The sequence below is a fragment of the Euphorbia lathyris genome, chromosome 10 (genome assembly GCF_963576675.1).
Source record: "Euphorbia lathyris chromosome 10, ddEupLath1.1, whole genome shotgun sequence".
In the NCBI taxonomy this organism is placed as follows: Eukaryota; Viridiplantae; Streptophyta; class Magnoliopsida; order Malpighiales; family Euphorbiaceae; genus Euphorbia; species Euphorbia lathyris.
The window spans coordinates 64,526,756-64,549,944 of NC_088919.1; the positions used below are offsets into that span (position 1 = coordinate 64,526,756).

General features: G+C 33.5%; 1 protein-coding gene across 1 annotated transcript; it reads left to right on the forward strand.

Moving 5' to 3' along the window:
- The first annotated feature begins 16,491 nt into the window (after positions 1 to 16,491).
- Positions 16,492 to 22,785, forward strand: LOC136208702 (uncharacterized protein At5g41620). Its single transcript, XM_065999818.1, has 4 exons — positions 16,492 to 16,693; positions 16,814 to 17,350; positions 20,103 to 20,225; positions 21,143 to 22,785. The coding sequence occupies exons 2-4, from the start codon at positions 16,856 to 16,858 to the stop codon at positions 22,541 to 22,543; spliced, it is 2,019 nt and encodes a 672-aa protein (XP_065855890.1). The 5' UTR covers positions 16,492 to 16,693; positions 16,814 to 16,855; the 3' UTR covers positions 22,544 to 22,785.
- Positions 22,786 to 23,189: the final 404 nt, after the last annotated feature.

Genomic DNA, 23,189 nt, shown 5'->3' on the forward strand with positions numbered 1-23,189 from the left:
GATATTTTAAATAATTTTAATTCTTAACTTACTATTTATATTAATTGAGATTTCACTAATTCTGTAGATTAGAGAGAAAATATTACCAAATAATAGGGGGAAAATGTCATCATTTTGGATAGATGGGGAGGAAAATGTATTAAATAATAGGTTAGAGGGGAAAAACTAATATTTTCTATAAGTTAAGGGGTTAATAGTGTTTTAAGTTATTTTGAAATGATTTAGGTATTGTTTGGCTAAGAACGGGAAAGTAGTTGTTTAGAAGAAAAAATAAATTTTCAAATGGTGATTTTATAATAAATATGATTCTACACAACTTTAGTTTTTAAACTTTTTTATTTTGAAGTCGTCATTAATTACAAAAAGAAAAAAGAAAGTAAATAACAAAATTCAAAGGTTCTTATGTCTGGTTTTAAAATTCACGGGACATAAAAAAATAAATGGCAAAATTCAAAAGCTTTTATGTCCTAATTTAAAGTTTCACGGACATAAAGAAAAATAAATGACAAAATTTAGAAGATTTTATATCGGGTTTTAAAGTTCACGGGTTATAAAAAAAATGAGAAAAATTTCTGAGTTTTTTTTATATAAAATGCCAAAATAGGTCTAAGGTTTTTGGAAAAGTATGAATTAGGTTCGACGTAGAAAATAGCATCAATGTAGGGTTAACGTTTAAAAATAGTACAAATTTAGACATTGATAACGGAATGTGATACGTCATTCATATTACTCTATTAAGTTCCGTCAATTGTATGCGGAGAGAGAAATCAAAACTTAACGGAGCAATATGAATAACGTGTCATATTTCGTTATCGAGACCTAAATTTATACTCTTTTTTAAACGTTAAGCTTATATTAGTGTTATTTTGTACTTGAAATCTAAATTGATACTTTTCAAAAAAAAAAAAAAAAAACCTTAGACGTTTTTTACACCTTATTTTTTTGTTTTGTCGGATGTAAAGTTGATAGTTAATAAAGAAAGTAAACAATAAAATTTAAAGGTTTTTATACCTAACGAGGTGTTTGTTAGAAGAGATATAGGAGGTGAGATATAGATAAAAAAACACGAGATAAGTTATCCCGTGTTTGTTTGGGAGATAGAATAGTGAGACAGATGAGGGATAAGCTTCGTATTCCTCAAATCCTATACCCATGAGGGGGGTGGTATAAGGTGGTGGGATAAGCTCCTGCGATTTTAATAAGATGGAAAATTCTATCTTATCCCTCAAATTAATGTTATTTAGTTTAAATAAGGTTAAAATAGTAAAATGTATTATTTTATCCCCATTCATATCCCACATACCAAACATTGAATAATAATTCTCGACTATCATATTTTTTATCCTTATCCCAACCATGTATCCTTATCCTTATCCATATCCCAATAGAATACCAAACGCCCCATAAATTTATAGTTTATGGGCTATAAAAAAGTAAGAATAAATTTGAAGGACTATGAATGTAATTTATCCAGAAAATAAAATAATAATTGGAGATTGGATTCTTTTCATATAACACGGGATATTTTTAGTATTGGTAGGAGTACTTTTAGAAAAAACATAAATAATAATAATAATAAATCAAATCACAAGAAACGATTTTCTCGCATTGGAGAAGTGAAGGAATATTCAATGGATGGCCTCAATTTCTATAATTTAATTCAATTTCTATATCATGACATTGAATACTACAAATTGACCCATTTAATTTCATTTTCTCAATTCTATGAGTATTAAATTAGGAAAAAAATTATATCTATTAATCTCGGGCATTACAAGTATAAATATATTAGTTTTAGAGTAATTTTTTTTTTTTTAAAAAAAAAAATGTGGTTTCACTTTTTTCTTTCAGAAAAAAGAGTGTGGTTTTTTCTTTTCAAATACAGGACTGTGGTTTATTCCGTTACACTATTTACAGATTTGGTGAAGATGTCGTTTATTTGTTGACGTGGCTGAAAGGTAAATATGAGTTTTTAAAAAAATTGGGGTAAATTAAAAAAAACCCTGCGGTTGCAATTTTTTTACAGAAAAATGACTGGTTTTTCTCTTTTCAAATACAAGAATGTGGTTCATTCTGTTATGTGGTTTATTCTGTTACACTATTTACGAATTTGGTGAAGATACCATTTATTTGTTGACATGGCTGAATGACAAATATGGATTTTTAAAAAAATTGACCAATGAATTTTTTTATAACTATTTTGGGTCTACAATATTGACCAATGGATTTTTATAACTATTTTGTGGTTACAATATTGACTATAAAATCTCACATGGACGCAAATCTCACATTGTTGTTCAAGACCTTTTATAGTCATTTTTAAAAAAAAAAACTCATATTTATCCTTCAGCCACGTCAGCAAATAAACGGTATCTTCACCAAATCCGTAAATAGTCTAATGGAATAAACACAGTCATGTATTTGAAAAGAAAAAAACCATAGTCATTTTTTTTTGCAAAAAAAGTGAAACCACAGGGTATTTTTTTAATTTACCCCAATTTTTTTAAAAAAAACTCATATTTGCCTTTTAGTCACGTCAGCAAATAAACTGCATCTTCACCAAATTTATAAATAGTGTAACGGAATAAACCACAGTCATTTTTCTGCAAAAAAAAAAGTGAAACCACATGGTTTTTTTTTTAATTTACCCTTATTTTTTATTTTTTATTTTTTATTAGAATAGAAAGCTAAAAAATAAGCATAAAAAATTAGGCTTTACTAGAACAAACCAACAATCACAAATAGGGGTGAGCAGAACCAAACTAAAAATCTAAAGACCGAAAAACTCGGATTGAAAAAACTAGATCAAACCGGACCGAATTATATTTTGGTTTGGTTCGATCCTAATTTTTAAGCTAGTTTGGTTTTTGGTTCGGTCCAAAACTGAACCGAACTACAATATATACTACTTTTAGTTTTAAGGTTTTAAATTAATTAATTATATATAGAAAAAATAATTAAACATGTTTCTTCTCTCTTAAATTAATTATATATTGGGCAAATTACAAATCTAGCCCAACTAAAATGGTCCATTTATATATCTAACCCACTTTACTTCAATCTCACCAAATTAGATACTTTTATCCATTTTGGACAAAATTATCCTTAGTTCTATTCGATCGATCCATCTGCTCCTGCTCCCGCTTCGTCCGCTTCTTCTTCTTCTTCTTCTTCTTCTTCTTCTTCTTCGGTTCACCTTCTTCGATTTCTGATACCAATCGTTAGCGATTTTTGAGATTATTGAAATATTATGTTCAATTTCCCGTAAAAAATTATATGTTTTTAGCTTATACGCCTGATTTTCTCGCTGGTTTTGTCTTTTTCTTTATCTGTAATGGTATCGTTTCAAAAATTCTCAATTTCCTCCATTTCCCTCCATTGTTGTTGCATTTGTGACGAAATTTATCATATTTCGTCATAAATGCGACAACAGTTGTTGCATATAGTCACAAATGCGACAACAGTTGTCACATTTCATCACAAATGCGCTAACTGTTGTCGCAGATGCGACAACTTTTGTCGCATTTGTCGCAAATGCGACATCGCAGCAGTTCAATTGTTAGATTTTTTTCTCATTTTTTGAGCTTTCCATCCCAATCCTTTTCCGCATACACTAATTCTTCAAAAGTTGAACGAAACATAATCTCTTCTCTCTATAAACCACCGTCTTTTCGTCGGTTTGGGATGGCAAAGAAGACGTTGAGAGTCTGAGGAAGAATGTGAACTGAAATAGAGGTATTCTTATCCAAAGTGGATGAAAGTGTCTAATTTGGTGAGATGGAAGCAATGTGAGTCAAATATGTTAGTGTACCCCTTCAAATGGGCTGGATTAGTAATTAGCCCTTATATATACAAAAGATAAAACTAATTATATGATTATTGTCTTTATATAATTGTTTAGTTAACCAAGACACAAGTAGTACTATGTCTCTAATACTTTGTTTGGTCCAAACATGAACCAAACCGGATCGAAATAATTCGGTTCGGTCCAGAACAAACCGAATTATAATTTGATTTGGTTTGGTTCTAAAAAATAAATGTAATTTGGTTCGATCCAATTCGGTTTGATTTGGTTTTTGGATCGAACCGGACCATGCTCATCCCTAATCACAAACACCGATAAAATTTTTTTAAGGAATAAGATACTAAAATACTGATTTTGTTTGGAAGTATCAATTTAAGATCCACGTACAAAATAACATTAATATAGGCAGTGGCGGAGCCAACAATTTAGACATAGAAGGCTAATTTTAGTCATACAGTTGAGCGCAAATTATCAAAGTCCAGCCTATTAAGGCTGGACAAAATTCTTTTAGTCTCCAACGAGTTAAAACAACGTCGTTTTCATGTGTTTGCTAAAATATTAAAAGTATCCAACGTAAAAAGAGTACACATATTTAATTTTCTATTAGTTTAATTCTAGTTGCTAAATAATTAATTTTTACAGTTTTTATTTTTAGTTTTAAATTTTTTATACTTTTTATAAATTAAAATTTAATTTAGAAACAAAGTTAATGAGAAATTATTTTTTTAATGGAAAAGATATAATAAAAATGAATCAAAAGTGTTATAGTCCATTTAAATTAATTAATAATGGTAACATATTTTTATAATTATTAAAAAATAAATAAAAACATTTTAAAATAAAATGAGGTTGTTGAGAGTTCAACCTAAAATCTATTTAGCATACATCTTTAATTATTTTATCTACCTTTAAACATTGAAATAATACTACATAGAGTTTATATACACTAATATTAATGGGGCTACAAGGGAAAAATGATCGTTACTTAAGAGTGGAGCCGGTGGCCGAGGGGCTTCCGTCCCCCGGGCCTTGGGTTGGCTCCACCCCCTACATATAGGTTTAACTTAAAAAAAAATACTAATTTATCATTCATATTACTCCTTTAAGTTCTGATTTGTTTCTCCATGTACAATTGATAGGACTTAATGGAGTAATATGAATGATGTGCCACGTTCCATTATCGGGGGCTTAAATTGACACCCTTTTTTAAACGTTAAACCTATTGATGTTATTTTATATGTGGAGCTGAAATTGATACTTCTTCAAAACAACAGACCTATTTTAGTACCTTATCCATTTTTTAAAAGCTGACTAATCCTTCTAGAGACTCATTCTCATGTTTAGTTATTCCATGTGTTTGTCAACAATAGTGAAATGAACCAGTGTTCCAAAAAATTCAAGGAAATGTTTTACTTTTTTTCAAAGGGTAAAACATTTTTTTCACTTTCTTTATTTATTTTGCTATTAACACTATATTTTTCTCACTTTCTTTACCTCTTTCCTTTTTCAAGTTTTGGTATGAAAAGCAAGTTTGAATAATAAAGAGCATTGCTAAATATACAAAAGGATAAGGTATCAAAATAGGCTTATGGTTTTTGAGAAAGTAACAATTTAGGTTTCACATACAAAATAACACCAATATATGCTTAACATTTAAAAAAGGTATCAATTTAGGCATCGAGAACGGATTGGACATGACATTCCTATTATTCCGTTAGGTTTTGTTATCGAGTCCTAAATTGGTAACTTTTTTACACATTAAGCCTATATTGATGCTATTTTCATACATGAAACCTAAATTGATACTTTCTCAAAAACCATAGACCTATTTTGGTACATTATCCTTAAAAAAAACAATATAAAACTAGATAATGTAGGAACTGAATATACAAGTAGGAACGCAATCCAAATCGAAACAAAACAAAGGAGAACTTGGGTTGGTATTTTTTTAAACTAAACTCATAGTTGCTGTGATGGTGAAAAACGCTCGACTAGCAGAGGAGCAAACACGAACATTAGAGACACTAAAAATGAGAGAGAGAGAGATGTATTACCGTGAAAGAGAGTGCCGACTATCCGAAGAAGTTTTGGGTAAAAGGTGAGAAGCGGGATGCTGGTTCTGGTTTGTCTAAGAGGGGTGAGGAGTATTGGTTCCTGAAAAGTCATTGTATCGTGAAGGAGGAGTGCTCTGCCAAATGTAGATGACTATTTTCTATTATTATTTATCGAAAAAAGTGTATATTTTTAATAATTAAATTAATTATAATATTTTTTAATATTTGACAATGTCAATCTATTGTAGCAAATAACTAAATTTTAAACACAACAATAATTTGTCGTTGCTATATATGTCTTATTTTAATGCAACGACCTCCTTGTTGCCAAACATGATACCTTAATTCTCGCTCCCGCCTATGCGAAAAGTATGTGGAGGGAACGCCAAAAATATATGTGGGGAAAGTGTTAAGTGAATTATATTTCATAACGACCGGACAAATTTGTTACCAAGAATATGTTTCACAACGGCGGAGGTTGTAGCTATATATATTAATGTATATATTTTTTTAAGGGTTAATACACATATTTGCCCCCGTGTTATCACGGATAAACAGATATGCTCTTATATTAAATAAACCCACAAAAATACCCATGAGTTTTTCAAAAACACGCAATTATACCCTAATCTAACAGACCTTCGACGTGGCATAAACGGCCGTGAAATGTGTGAGGTCATTTCTCTCTTTTCTCTCCATGTTTCTTCTTATCTTCTTCTCTTCCTAACCCATATATGCAATTGAAGAACTGAAAATCACAGAATACCAGAAAAATTTGTCACAAAAACCAAAAGCTCATACATATGAACCGTTCCTCCCAATAAATCAAAGAAATCAAAGTTATCCAAACACTTCGAGGAAGCCTAAACCTACTGTATTAACCCTTTTTTTAATTAATCTAATAAAATTAAACTGCAACAAAATAAAGTCGTTGTTAACTTCTTCCATTAACCGTAGCAACCTAGTGTCGTTGCAGTAAATGGTCATATATATAGTAATGATTATTATTTGTAGCTGTAAATGAAATAATTTATGGCAATAAACTTTTTGTTGCCAAATATATTACATGTCTTACAAATTTTTTACCCTGCGAACTTTTTTTAAAGAGAGTGTGGAAACATTTACCGCAACAACCATTGGCAACGACCAAATGATTTTCATTAATAAAGTTATTTTCTAGCAACGCTTTTTTATTATCGTTGCCATAAGCGATTTTCTTGTAGGGTGACGAATCCTAAAAATTTTCGATTACTTATTTTCCTAAGTAAACAAACATCGAAAAACTAGAAAAATTATTTTCCGGCAAACAAACGGCCCAAACTTCCACCTTACTATACTTCCTAATTTTATTTCTATCACTCATAATTTTATTTTGAAAAAATCAACTTGATGTTTTAAAATAGAAACTCTTAAATTTTATATAGGTATTTAAATTTCAAAATATAAGATAAACAATACCAATTAATCTTAAATGACATGGAATGAAATTTACTTATATTAATCTTAAAATGACATGAATTTGAAATTTGAAGGGAAGGTATTCAATTAATGATAACATCGAGATATTATCCAAGGGATCCAAGAGGATATTTACCAAAACGGCAACGTATTGGGAACGCCGGGGAAGCGATGGCGTATCAAGTAAGTCATTTCAGTGGCGGATCTCCTAGACTCCGCCACACGTTATCCGTAGTCAAACCTACGTGAGATCCGCCAATGCATCTCAATCCGCCCGCATCTCAAAGGGAATGCTAGTAGCGTATGATCAAACACGCAAGCGCATATTTTCACTTTGCATATGAACCTTCATATACCATCTATAAATATGCACTCCCTTTGTTTCATATTACATGTCTTTTCAGAGATTTTTTTTGTTTCATATTACATGTCATATTATCTGATCAATACACATTAAGTCACTTTATTTCTACTATAAAACATGAGTTTATGAAAATTAATTAGAATTAATGGACTTATTATAAAATAAATAAATAGTGGAATCAATAAATAATGGAGCAAAAAAGTCTTATATCTTCGAGATGCACCCAGCTATATATCTTCCGGACCTGATTTCAGAAATAAAAAATCAAACCCAATGTGAAATATAGAAAACAAAAGGAAAAGAAACTGAAGAAAGAAAACTGACCATTGACCACTTTGATTAGGGTGTTTTTGAATCTGAATTAGTTGAGAAGGATATAAGTTTATCTATACTCAAACCACCATGATAGATGTGAAGATTGGATCCGTTTGAGAAAGGATGTGAGTTTACATGCACGCAAAATGCGAGAGACAGAAAGACACGATGAGGGTCTCTTGGAGCATCTTCAATATAAGATGCTTGAAAGAGTGCTGAATGACATGAATGGTGCTTGAAAGAGTGTCTTGCATTGAAGTAACAACTGATGCTTAAATGATTATGGTAATGTTGCTAATTTTTGACACCTTTACTTTTTCTTTTTTTAATATAAAAAATGATTTAATTGCTTACTATTGGTGGAGTTTTATGACAATATTTATTATTAAAATAAATTATATATAAGATAATGATTTGTGAGACCATAGTAACAACTTTTAGAGTTGCTTAACATTGAAGACTTTTTTTAGAAAAAGTTGCCAAATGTAACGTGGATAAAAGAGAAAATAAAATAATATATTTTGAGATTATGTGTTAAATTTTGACAACTTTGAAAGGTGCTTGCATTAGAGATACTTTTATGCAAGCACCTTTCAAAATCGCCAAAACTTAACACATCATTTCAAAATATATTATTTTATTTTCTGTCACATCCACATCACATTGGACAAAAGCTAAAAAAAAGACTCAAATGCTTGGCCGTTCAAAGAGAATGAGAAATTTTGAGCTAGGAGCAAACTCGAATTCTTCTAATTTTGGATTCTTTTCCGTAAGTTCACGCTCAACCGACTCGTCGATTAGAATTGGATTGAAACTTCCATTTTCTCACAATTGAGATAATTTTCATTATATGAGGAGTTCTTTTGAAGAAGCTCAACTGAGTCGAGCTTTTCATTCTGACTAATCAAATTGACGTCTCTAATTGATTCCTTCGAGATTGATTTAAGTGGATATTTCAATTGGACAAGTTGAGTCCCTAAATCCATGCAATATATCTCATTGTTAGATAATTAATTTGAATATCTTTAAACAAAGAGATTGCCAAATAGACTTGCAAGGTTGATTGCTCTTGTGAATAGTTGTCATCTATGTAATCACTTGATATATAATGGTTATAAGTCATCAGATAATGGAAGAAGAATTATTAGTAACAAAATAAAAATATTCACAAATGCTTACAATAACAATAAAATATTTTGGTATGATATTGCAAAGGAATCCTCGGCAACGACGTCAAAAATAGTGGCGAATACATGATTGGTCCGTTGTGGAGGCCAATTTTGTACATGCATGTGATTTTTTTTTGTTAAATCGAACTCGCTCAAAATTATTTTACATATATATACATGTTAATATCTGAGTAGTTTAGAACAAATTTTTTTCGTACCACCGTAAAATTCTCAAAATTAAGCTAAATTTGAACTGCAAAAGCAAAATTGGATCGTTTTGGATAAACTTAGGGAAAATCATATATTAATTGGATTTTGTAATTAAATATAAACTCAATGAGCTAATTAACCACTCTGACCTTAATTTATCAGAAACAGGAGGCCAAAACCATCCATGGTTAGGGGGTGGGCAAAAAACCCGATCAAACCGGTAACCGAACCGAAAACCGATAATCCGAACCGAAAAAAGCGGTTAACCGAACCGGTGGTTTTCTTAATGGTTAAAAAAATATATAGGTACCGGTTTCGGTTTCGGGTTAGAGTCAAAAACCGCGGTTAACGGTTAACCGAACCGTTTAATAAATATAACCAATTTTTTTAAAAAAATTAATATATAATTATACAACATATATTATATAACATAGATTATAAGATTAAAAAAAGTCTTTAACATAGATTATAACCTATATTAATATAAATATATAACATAGATTATATTTGAATGTAAACTTGATGGATTAATGTTGTAATAAGCACTTTGACGAAATATTATTTACATTTCTTTATGTTTTAAATGTAAATTTGATGGATTGTTTTTTAGTTCGGTACTTATGTTTGAATTTGAACTTTTAAATGAATTCGTTTCGTTTGAATATTTGAAATGTGTATTTTAATATTGTTTAAAAATTTAGGTTTGGGTAAAAATTATGGTTAACCGTTGATTTTTGGTTAACTGGTGAGAATTGGTTAAAAACCGTTAACCAAAAAACCTAACCGAAATTAATGGTTAACCGGTTGATATGGACCGGTTTCGATTTGGATGATTAAAAAACTGTTATCAACGATTCGGTTAATTTATGGACCGGTTAACCGAACCGTGCCCACCCCTATCCATGGTAGGGTGTTTTCGGCGGTGGGGGGGGGGGGGGGGGGGGGTGAAACCATCCATAGTATAGGTGGTTCCAGTGGCTGGAGGGGCCTTGGCCCCTTTAGACCCTTCACTGTCTCCGCCGCTGACAAAAAACTTGGTGCGAATCCCAAGCTAGTCATTCAAAATGCTCACTAAGGGATAAGTGTATCCCATCATTATCAAGTAATAAATATAGTTTAAGTTCAAGTATCGATTTGTGGGATTGACACTACAAACACCAAACTACTCGGTTTTACGTAAGTGATAAATAATTTTGGGTTTATTTTTATACCAATTAACAATTTAACTATTCCTAAACTATGTGCGAGACATAAATTATACTTTTATCCCATCAGGCGGGTCACGGTTCAACCAACCGAGTTGAGTGGTTTTGACCGATTTTCAAAATTGTGGTTATTTAACTACATTTGGATCAGAATTGTGACTAATTTTGGTCGAACCAGATCGAACCGGCCGGTCATGTGGGCTTTTAGAACACACCCGCACGTCATGGACGATGATAATGCTAAACCAAAATGGCGACTCTCAGGCCAACCACCTTTTGGCTTGATCTGTTACCTTTTTATTTTTCAATAGTCAGAACCTTTTGAATTCTAAAACTATTGTAAATTCAAAAATTGAGTGTTAACTATAATCAAACAAATTTATGAATTAACATTTGAGTGTTTCAACCACATTTATATATTTTCATTCGACTATATACACTTACTAGAAAGATATCCTTGTTTCGTTTTGGAAAAAAATGACTTGATAATTTTTATTAAATTGATTTGTATTTTAACCACGTGATTGGTGTTGGTTAATTTTCTACTTACAATAGATATATAATAACTTAAAATATCTTTAAAAAAACTAAAAATATAAAGATTTTCTCCACTAAACGTCTACTTAACCAAATCAATATTCGAATTTAAAAATCTGACAATCCAAAAATTATAAGACTGGAGATAAAAAAACTACAATTAACTATAAACAAATGTCTGATTCACTTTAAAAGGCACATCAAATGGTTAAGATTGTTTCATATATTATAACGAGTCATATAGCTTTTCAATTTAGTAATGTGGGATGTTTAACACGCCCCTCACGTTCAATCCATTTGGTGTGTGACGCTAATACATTGGGCTAACATTGAACCATGACTCTAATACTATGTAAACAAATGCCTAATTTGCCAAAAAGATACCTTAGAGGCCGAGGATAGCCTCGTATGTTTAAGGAGCCATGTAGCTTCACTGGCCTCTGAATTTCAAAATCTTAAAACTAACCCCATCAAGTTGCTTACTTGGAACTAATAACTTATCAAATACCACGTGGCGACACGTGATTGAAACTTCAGAAAATTACAACTAACCCCTTTGATATCACGCGTTGCCAATCACACACTGCCACCACGTGATATTTAAGAGGTTATTTGTTCCAAATAAATAAGTTGAGGGATTACTTACAACTTTAAATAACTTAAGGGAGTTAGGGATATATTAGGCCAATTTTAAAACATTGTAATAAAAAATATTTTTTAAAATTATATAAAATTAACTTTCAACAGGTATGTCTGAAAGTGATGATCTCTACTTTTTTTAGTTTTTCAATTTTTGGACTAAAACTTGTCATATCTAAGATAGTTAGGAAAGGTTGGGCCAAAAAGTGCGTTTGGTATTGAAAAGATATACGGTGCCGTTTTGTTGTTTGGTAGATGAAGCATTTGATTTGAGCTAACTGCAGGGACAAAAGTGTAAAGTAATTTGAAAGGGTAGGAAAGGTTGGGCCAAAAAGTGTGTTTGGTATTGAAAAGATATACGGTGCCGTTTTGTTGTTTGGTAGATGAAGCATTTGATTTGAGCTAACTGCAGGGACAAAAGTGTAAAGTAATTTGAAAAGGTAGGAAAGGTTGGGCCAAAAAGTGCGTTTGGTATTGAAAAGATATACGGTGCCGTTTTGTTGTTTGGTAGATGAAGCATTTGATTTGAGCTAACTGCAGGGACAAAAGTGTAAAGTAATTTGAAAGGGTAGGAAAGGTTGGGCCAAAAAGTGTGTTTGGTATTGAAAAGATATACGGTGCCGTTTTGTTGTTTGGTAGATGAAGCATTTGATTTGAGCTAACTGCAGGGACAAAAGTGTAAAGTAATTTGAAAAGGTAGGAAAGGTTGGGCCAAAAAGTGCGTTTGGTATTGAAAAGATATACGGTGCCGTTTTGTTGTTTGGTAGATGAAGCATTTGATTTGAGCTAACTGCAGGGACAAAAGTGTAAAGTAATTTGAAAAGGTAGGAAAGGTTGGGCCAAAAAGTGCGTTTGGTATTGAAAAGATATACGGTGTCGTTTTGTTGTTTAGTAGATGAAGCATTTGATTTGAGCTAACTGCAGGGACAAAAGTGTAAAGTAATTTGAAAGCGTAGGAAAGAATTTGTGACTAATTTGGAGAGGTAATATTGTAATATATGTTAAAAGGGTAAGATTGGAAAATTTATGTCACAAATTCTCAATTTCTACTGTTCACACTCTTATTTCATATGTATATATAATTATTTTTATAATTTAATTTAATAAAATTATCATTGGTGTTTATGTTTCTTTTATGGCCAACATTATGCTTCTTGGAATTATGCCAATGTAACGGGAGTCAAGTCAAAGGTTCCATATCCAAATAATAAAAAAATCCACCATAATTTTGCATTAAAAATCGGGTTAAATCCGCTACAAAGGAAAGTAGGATAAGCAATTGAAAACAACCAAAAAAGAAGTACGAAAAATTTAGAATGAAAGGAACAAATAGCAAATATCTCTAATATTGTCAATTAGCACTAATTTTACTTGTAATGATATAATTTTATTTTTAATGTTAGTTGGAAATAGCAAATTTATAATAATTTATTAAACTATCTTTTCAATCTGAATCGTGTCATCTACACTTCATATATGCGTCATTTTATCACTTATTAATAATCAATCACAATTATATGAATAGACATAATTCGTTTAAAAAATAAAATAAAAAATTATACTATATTTATACGATTTTGATAAAAAAATCTAAATATTTCGTTAAATTCTATTATTAAATCATAGAAAATGTAATTTTTTAGAACCAAATGATAGCCAATTGGTACATAATAAGGAATAAAATATATGTGTTTTATAACAGTGCCCGAAATTCATTCAACTTGCCATCGTCAGAGAGAAAATTACACAATTTTAGACGTTAGGTACAAAGTTGATCTTGATTGTCAATGTTAGAGATGACAACTGGTAGGGTACCACCCACAAATAGTGTCAACTCTAGACCCTTACCCATTTATTTTTGGCTTAATGCTTCCACAACCTCCTTAACTTGTCCAAATTGGTCATTTTACTCCCCTCAACTCATTGAATGTCCTATTTACCCCCCCTTAACTCCATAAAAGTGGTATTTCTCACACCCTCAACTTGTCCATTTAGCCCACCAATTCATAGAATGTCCTATTTACCCCCTTAACTCCATAAAAGTGGTATTTCTCACCCCTTACAATCCGTTATCGACGCCTAAATTGATACCATTTTTTTAAACGTTAAACCTATATTGATGTCATTTTGTACGTGAAACCTAAATTGATACTTCCCCAAAAATCATAGGCTCATTTTGGTACCTTATCCCTACATATAATGTCTTTAACTTGTTTAACAAAATAAAAAGTTGATATTAAAAAAAATATATTTTCAAACTCATTTGAATAAGTCCTATTAATTTTGCACTATAATGGGGTAAGAAATACCATTTTTATGGAGTTAAGGACGTAAACAGGATCATAATTGGTGAGAAATACCACTTTTATGGAGTTAAAAGGGTAAATATGATATTCAATGAGTTGTGAAGGGGTAAAATGACGAATTTGGACAAGTTAAGGGAGTGAGAAATACCATTTTTATGGAGTTAAGGGGGGTAAATAGAACATTCGATGAGTTGGAGGGGTAAAATGACCAATTTGGACAAGTTAAGGGGGGTTGGAGGAGCATTAGACCTTTATTTTTTCATTACTCGTACACGTCTCATTATACTAACATATATATTTCATGAATCCCATAACTGTTCCATTTAAATCGCGGGTACAATTACCCGTTAGGAGTCAATACCTAAAATAAAAAATATTACAAATTTAACCAAAAAAAACTATCCATAAATAATTCATCTATAAATTTAATAAATATTCAAAATTCAAAAATTATAAATGAATCTTACACAATCTCCAACCCACTTCATCATTTTTGCAACACTAAACTCTATTTTCTTCGATTCTCTCTTTGTTTTGATGTTGATACGTTGATTTTGCTCCGACTCGTTTTATCATTTCATTTCTCCAAATATAAGATTATCTTTCAAATAATAATATTATATAACAAAATATAGAATTAACTATATTTATATATAAAATATTATTTGATGTTGCATTAAATTTGATGGAAAAAATCCCGTATTCAATCAAAATGAGAGTATAGTTTGATGATTGTTGGGGATTCAGCCATCATCAAACCTCATTCTCATAACAATTTGATTTTGGATTAGAGATCGTCTTAATCAATAAAAATAAATTGACTTAATAGTTAAAATAAAATAATGACAGTCAAATATATGGCAAATACCAAGTAATAGGTATTCGAAAGGGGTTTCCCATCCATTTGACGGGTAAATTTTAAGTCTATACCCGTCTCATATTCTTTTATACATAATCCAAACAATTCTACAGTAAAACAACTTTCATAAATCAATACTCGATAAATTAATAATCTTTTTTTTATTGAAAGCCGGTTAACGAGAGAGTGCAAAAAACAGACATCCCAGCTATGTTGACACTTCTGAAAATCACATCAAACCCGAACCAATATTATTAAAGAAGAAAAGAAAAGTTACAAAGAACCAAATACAAAAGTTTAAAACAAAACCATGTCAAGCGAAGCGATAAGAACCACGCCCCACAAGATCATATAAAAAAGTCGGACAACAAAAATCAGGAATTAAATCCCATCAATGCAAACTATCAATCAAACGACCAAAAGAGGTAAGAGAATCAGCAACCGCATTTCATTCACGATAAATATGAGAAATGACAAATTGCATGGAATCTAACTTTGATAAACAATCAATCCAACTCTGACGAATCACCCAAGGAACAATAGTAGACTTACTACGCAATAACTGAACGACATAAGTCGAGTCACTCTCTAACCAAAGGTGACGCCAACCCTTATCAAAAGCCGTATAAATTGCATAAATGGCAACCTTCAACTCAGCTAAGAAAGCAAAAGAAATGTCAAACGGGAATGCAAAAGCACTAAGAAACGTACCACTTGAGGAACGGTAAATACCGCCACAACCCACAGCACCCGGACTACCCAAAACAAAAACGTCAATATTAACCTTAGTCCAACCCACTATTCGAAACGAAGGTCGCCTGGACCGCCTAGGCCCTCGAAATCGAGAATCCGCCCCGATTTTCTATAATTAGTCCCTCTAGGCGTTTTATTGATTCCTAAGTGATTTTTAGCCGCTTGGGCTCCGTCTAGGCCGCCTCGACACCGCCTAGACTGCTTAGGTACCACCTAAACGACAATGAACAAAAACATTTTTAATTGTGAATTTATTTCTTTGCTTTATTATAATTCATTTTTAAGTTGTTTTAATGATATTATTGTTGAAATGTTGATGTTTGCACAATTTTAAAGATATATGTTACAAATATACGTGTTTTTGTATATTAAATAATTTTATATCATTATTTTTAGATAATATAATACATATTTTAATTGTATTTATACAATAATTTGTCGATTAATGAATAAAAAGTACAAAAATACAAATCCGATTAATCTCCGACTAATCCCCGATTAATCTTCGAGAACCCTGTCCGCCCGACTAGCACCTAACATTTTTTACAACAACCAATCGAAAGATATTGCCAAACCACATAAATAATACGAGATCTCTTAAAAACAATCTTATATCAATTTTCAATTCAATGTAATTCCACAAAAGAATTCCAGCCACTAAAGTAACTATTGATATTTTTACGCCTTGTCGCAATGTAAAAAAACAAGTCAGCACGATTCAAGCTCAGTGTAGTTGCTGCTACAGTGGATAATTACTTGCGTCTCCTACACTTTACACCATCAGAGTAGTAGAGTACAGTCTGTACCGATCAAATTCCAAAGCAGAACAAAACCAATAGTAGAAGACGCAACAATACTCTGCGCAAAATTAATAAACAAACAAACAAAAAGCTCTCAAATTTCTTTTCAGCCTCTTCAAAATCCCTCTTTGCCTTTCACATTTCCCAATCTACTTCTCTCTTCAACTATTCCCATCCCATTTTCCCCAATTTCAAATTCTGGAGCCATGAAACCTAACAGTAAGCCATTTCTTCTCTATTCCCTACTTTTCGTGTAACATTGAAGAATTCCGTTTCGAAATTTCAATTTTAGTGTCAATTTTCTGGTTGATTTGGTCCCGATTATGTTTTGTTTGGCAGATTGGTAAGATCTAAGGTCGGGGGTTTACAGGAATTTAAGTAATGTCAAGGCAAAACCGAGCTGCGATGGAAGAATTGCTCCCTGGGAAAATTAGGAAACGTGGGTGTTCATCATCGGCGTCGTCGTCTTCTTCGGTAATTCAGAATTATAGATTTAAGAGAGCGATTTTGGTTGGGAGAAGGGGCGGATCCAGTACGCCTGTGCCTACTTGGAAGTTAATGGGGTCTGCGAGGGCTACATCGTCGACATTGCGGACCATGGACTCGCCTAAGTACGCTGGTTCGCAGAATTGTGGTGTGATTAAGGGGAAACTACAGCAACAGCAGCAGCAGGCTCCGGTTTCGGCGAGAAAACTGGCGGCTACGCTTTGGGAAATGAATGAGATGCCGTCGCCGAGGATGAAGGAGGCAGCGGTGGGATCAGATGAGAGGAGGTTGAGGAAGGAGGGTAGAGCTAAAGAAAGGGCACCCAGGTCTGTTCATTCGGGTTCTCTGCCTCCTCATTTGTCTGATCCATCTCATAGTCCTGTATCCGAGGTGCGTTTTAAGTGTTTGTTTTTGGTTTCAAAGGTATTCAGGTGTTGCTTTGATTGGAGCAGAATAATTGAAAAGGAAAGCTGATTTTGGAATTGAAATTTGTTAATTCTAATTAAGGGAAAGAGATTTTGAGTTTTGTGACCTTAATCCATGTGTTATTTTGGTTTTTGTAGTGTAGATTGTGATTGTGATGGTGATGGTGATTGTGATTGGTTTGGTATGATGTTGATGGGTTTGTTGAGAAGCTCTTAAGTTTTTTTCTGCTGCGGAAAATTTTAGGCTGAATACATCATCAGGGCCCTGAAGCCAAAGAACCAATTGGCCCCTTGAAATTTAAGATGTCTCGTTAGCCCTCTAAATTTAAAGTGATATGATTAACCATCTAGTGTTACTTGACGAAGTAAGAGTCGATTTGGATAAGTTGAAGCACACGTTACTTTAAGCAAGTTTAGGAGCCATTAGGTCACTTTGAGTTTAGGGGAGGTTAGTTTAAGTAACTCTTGGGAGCTAACGAGACATCTTTAAAGTTTAGGGGGTCAATTGTAATTTTGGACCAAGTACGGGGAGCCCCTGATGTATATGGGGTAAGTTGAAGCACACATCACTTTAAACAAGTTTAGGAGTCATTAGGTCACTTTGAGTTGAGGGGAGGTCAGTTTAAGTAAGTTTAGGGAGCTAATTTGTTAATTCTAATTAGGGGAAAGAGATTTTGGAATGAGTTGAGGGAAGCTGATTTTGGAATTGAAATTTTTAATTCTAATTAGGGGAAAGAGATTTTGAGTTTTGTGACCTTAATCCATGTGTTAGTTTGGTTTTTATAGCGTAGGTGGTGATTGTGATTGGTTTGGTATGATGTTGATGGGTTTGTTGAGAAGCTCTTAACTTTTTTTCTGGTGCAGAAAATTTTAGGTTGAATACATCAGGGCCCTGAAGCCAAATAACCAATTGGCCCCTTAATTTCAAGAGGTCTGGTTAGCCGTCTAAATTTAAAGTGATATGATTAACCATCTAGTGTTACTTGACGAAGTAAGAGGCGATTTTGATAAGTTGAAGCACACTTTACTTTAAGCAAGTTCATGAGGCCAAGCAAGTTTAGGAGCCATTAGGTCACTTTGAGTTTAGGGGAGGTCAGTTTAAGTAAAAGTTTAGGGAGCTAACGAGACATCTTTAAAGTTTAGGGGGCCATTTGTAATTTTGGACCAAGTATGGGGAGCCCCTGATCTATATGGGTTAGTTGAAGCGCACATTACTTTAAACAAGTTTAGGAGTCATTAGGTCAGTTTAAGGAAGTTCAGGGAGCTAATGAGACATCTTTAAAGTTTAGGGGGCCAATTGTATTTTTGGATCAAGTACAGGGAGCCCTTGATGTATTAAGCAGAAAATTTTAAGATCATATATTAGTTTATTTCTTTACTGTTCTTACCTTTATTGTTGATGGAACTGAAGAAATATTCCTTGGCCTAGAAAACAATAATAGGTGTTAAAATGCGAGCATCTGGTGCGTTTAACTGTTTGTTTTTTGGTTTCAAAGATATTCAGGTGTTGCTTTGAATGGAGCAGAATAATTGAAAAGGAAAGCTGATTTTGGAATTGAAACTAGTTAATTCTAACTAGGGGAAAGAGATTTTGAGTTTTGTGACCTTAATCCATGTGTTAATTTGGTTTTTATAGGGTAGGTGGTGATTGTGATTGTGATTGGTTTGGTATGACGTTGATGGGTTTATTGAGAAGCTCTTAAGTTTTTTCTGGTGCAGAAAATTTTAGGCTGAATACATCATCAGGGCCCTGAAGCCAAAGAACCAATTGGCCCCTTGAAATTTAAGATGTCTCGTTAGCTCTCTAAATATAAAGTGACATGATTAACCATGTAGTGCTACATGATCACTTTAAGCAATTTCATGAGACCAATATGTCGCTTTAAGCAAGTTTAGGGAGGTCTATTAGCTCACTCTAAGTAAGTTTAGGCGGTTAACAGGTCACTTTAAGTAAGTCTAGGGAGCTAAGGAGACATCTTCGAAGTTCATGGAGACATCTTTAAAGTTCATGGAGACAATTGGTCTTTTGGACCAAGTCCAAGGAGCCCCTTCAGCAAAAAAAATTTAAGATTATATATTAGTTTATTTCTTTACTGTTCTTATTATTATTGTTGATGGAACTATAATGGAATTTCCTTGGCCTAAAAAACAACAGTAGGCCCCGTTTGTTTATCGGAAAATATTGTATTTTGTAAAATATTGAGTAAGGGAAAATATTTTGTTGGAAAATAAAATAATTTCCAGTAATATTTTCCAGCAAACAAACGGGCTAGGTGTTACCTTAATTGTGGTTATGAGTAGTTTAAAATGCTAGCATCTAGTTATACCCTATATGCTTTTGGCGATGAATGTCAACTATTTGGACCTAGGGCCGATTATGTGGCAAGAGTTATCGAGTTTTGATCTGACCAACGGTCCCATTAACACATCTGTAGAGAGAGGGTGAGGAGCCTTAAATGTACTAATAAGCCCAAACAAGATTGTTTCATTGAAGATATTTGGAGTTTGAAAATCTTTCTTTACTGTGGAATTGTTACATAATCTCGGGTTTTATAAGTTTATGATGTGATTTCATACTGTTTTGTTTTGGGTACGAAGAGCCTGTGCTTATTGCCATTAATTCAAAGTTGGACTTAATTGGTTAAATTTTGTTCATTGGTGGTAATTTGTGAAAGTAAATTGATTTTCATGTTGATATTTGATATTATTGCTTGTAGCGGATGGATCGTTCTGGAACTGGCAGTCGTCATAGAAGATCATCGTCAATTTCTCAAAGGCTTAAGCTTACAGAACACAGTGTTGGAGCATTTGATTCGGTCAGCAATGCTAGTTTAATGGAGGTAATTAAATTGAATGCTAGTTCTTAAGCTCTTAATGGGATATGCCTTAAGTTCTTCATTATCAAAGAGGTGCATCTCAAGCTCAAAAGGCGCTAGGCTCCAGGCATATCGCCTGAGAAGCCAAAAAGTGGGCTCTTTTCAAGAGGCGCATGCACCCCTGAGTTTGCTTTCTGAGCCTAGTGCCTTGCCAGAGGCGTGCCTAGGCACAAATTTGGAAGCTACACATTGTTTTTTAAGGGTTCCGAGTTAAAAATAGGATGTTTTAAAGGCGGGTTCTGTTCAAGAGGCACACGCCTGAGTGTGCCTTTCTGAGCCTCGTGCCTTGTCGGGGGTGTGCCTAGCACACATTTGGAAGCTACACAATGTTCTTTTTAGGGATGCAAGTTAAAAATAGGATGTTTTAATCTCAGCCGTTTCCTATCTATATAATCTACGGCTAAAATTAAATTAGAATAAAATGAAAGAAGTAAAAAAGGAACGAAGATCTGGACAGCAAAAATATCGAAAATAACAACACAAAAAAATGTTGCTCCATTTTGAAGAGTCTAGAAATATTGCAAATGGAGACTTTAGTGTTGATGAAAAGTAGTCATTCGAGAATTATGATTATGGACGAGTTAATCGTTAATAGTTAATTTAGAATTTATTTTATGCGTTTTATGATTAAGATTATGGATAATTGCCAATTAGATATGATTTAGTATTTGACTAGCTGTTGCATTTTAGTGCAAAAATATTATGATTTTATATATTAATTTTCTTTAGTGCTCCTTGTGTTGCTCGGGTGCGCACCTGAGCCTTGCTCCTAGGCTCGAGAACCCCCTTGCGCCTTTAATTAACTATACAATGTTTTTTTTCGTTTGTTTATCTTAAAAGGAAGATATGTAAAGCGTATAATTTTCTCATTTATGATGCAGATTGAGACTAGATCTCGAGTTCAAACGCCTAGAGGATCTACAGTTGGAAATAAGCCTCGTCTGAAGGATGTTAGTAGTGCTTTGACAACATCGAAGGAACTGTTAAAGATTATAAACCGAGTCTGGGGTAATGAGGATCGCCCTTCATCAACCATGTCTCTCATCTCGGCCCTGCATGCTGAGCTCGAGAGGGCTCGCTTGCAGGTTAATCATCTTATCCAAGATCAGCGCTCAGACCAGAACGAGATAGCCTATTTGATGAAATGCTTTGCTGAAGAAAAGGCTGCCTGGAAAAACAAGGAGCAGAAAATGATAGAGGCTGCTATCGAGTCCGTTGCTGGACAACTCGAGGTAGAGAAAAAGCTGAGAAGAAGAATGGAAAGCTTGAACAAGAAGCTCGGGAAAGAACTAGCTGAGACAAAGTCGTCTCTGTTGAAGGCAGTGAAAGAGCTCGAAAACGAGAAGAGAGCAAGAGTCGTGATGGAGCAGGTGTGTGATGAGTTAGCTAGGGATGTCGGTGAAGATCAAGCTGAGGTCGCAGAGTTGAAGAGAGAATCTGTAAAACTCTGTGCAGAAGTTGAGAAAGAACGGGAGATGATGCAGTTGGCTGATGTGTTGCGTGAAGAACGTGTGCATATGAAACTTTCAGAAGCCAAGTACCAGCTCGAGGAGAAGAATGCAGCCGTAGACAAACTTAGGAATCAACTCGAAGCTTTTCTCGGGCCAAAAAAATCCAGAGATAGAAGTCGTGCTGGCGCTTCTTATCTTATGAACGATGAAGATGTTGCAGCTTATTTAAATAAATCTTGCATTGTTTCGAACAATAATGAAGTAAAAGACGACGATGGAGGTGAAGTAGAAGACGGTGTAGAATTTGAAGAAGACTCCGCTGAAAGTGATCTTCATTCCATTGAGTTGAATATGGATAACTTTAACAAGAGCTACAAATGGAATGCCGGAACTCCTCGCGACTCACGAAAACTGGCAATTGATGAAGAAGAAATCAAAGGAAGGAAATCAAGCTCCGGCAAAGTACCGAGGAGAAGTAGTACTTCTTTGCAAAGAAGCATATCAGATGGAGTCGAATGGGGTGGACAACACGAGCGACTTCCGATCACAGGAGATGCGGTAGACTGGGAGGGAATATCCGAGGTTGAGAGACATTTGCAAGGAAAAGGTTACGGAGATGAAATGCACGGATATCAATCCGTGAAGGGTCTTCGGGATTACTTACTGTCAGGTTCTAGAGGTTATGCTAGTCCGACACGACAACACCACCACCACCACCGCCTTAGCAACGTGTCTCAAGAGAGACCACCTACGGCGCCTGGGAATGTTTCCAAGTCGAGGCTAGCAGAGTCGAGAGGTGAGAACCTCAACGGAAGAAAATCGAAATGGTAAGCAACTCGGTGCAGTACTTCTTTGAGGCGTAACTAGAGAGTGCTGCTCTAACTGCAGCAATTGCTGCCCCCCGGGATTTGACTTTTGGCAATGTGCAAAAACTCGTGTTTATAGAGTACCGTAGAGAACGGAAAAAAAAGAAACAAAGTTGTGATCATTCAGTCAAGTTTCTTCTGTACAAAAACTTCTGGAAATGTTGCATTTAACAATGCTTTGAGGCATTTTAATATATGCTTTTGATATTTAAGTTGTCTTCTATTGACCTGCATTTTATTTGTCTTAATTAGGGGTAACGATTATTGAGTTAGTGTCGTGTTTATGTTAATTATAGAGTTAGTATCAAATGAGTCAACACTAAACTAATCCATAAAATGTATGTTGTGTTATAATTGTGTCGGTCCGGGTTACCATCGTTTATGTATCGTGTTTATGGGTCACATGTAAGTTTACTATAAATGTTAATTGCATTGTCATAACCGGACTGGTAAAAAAAAGGGTAAATTACATCTACAGCCAGACCTTTGTTCTTTTTAACATTATGACCACTGAATTTCAAAACTTAATATAAAAGCCACTTAACTTTATATATTTTAACATCCGTGACAACTCAACGCTTCAAAATGACACGGGTCAAAGGGTTTCTAGC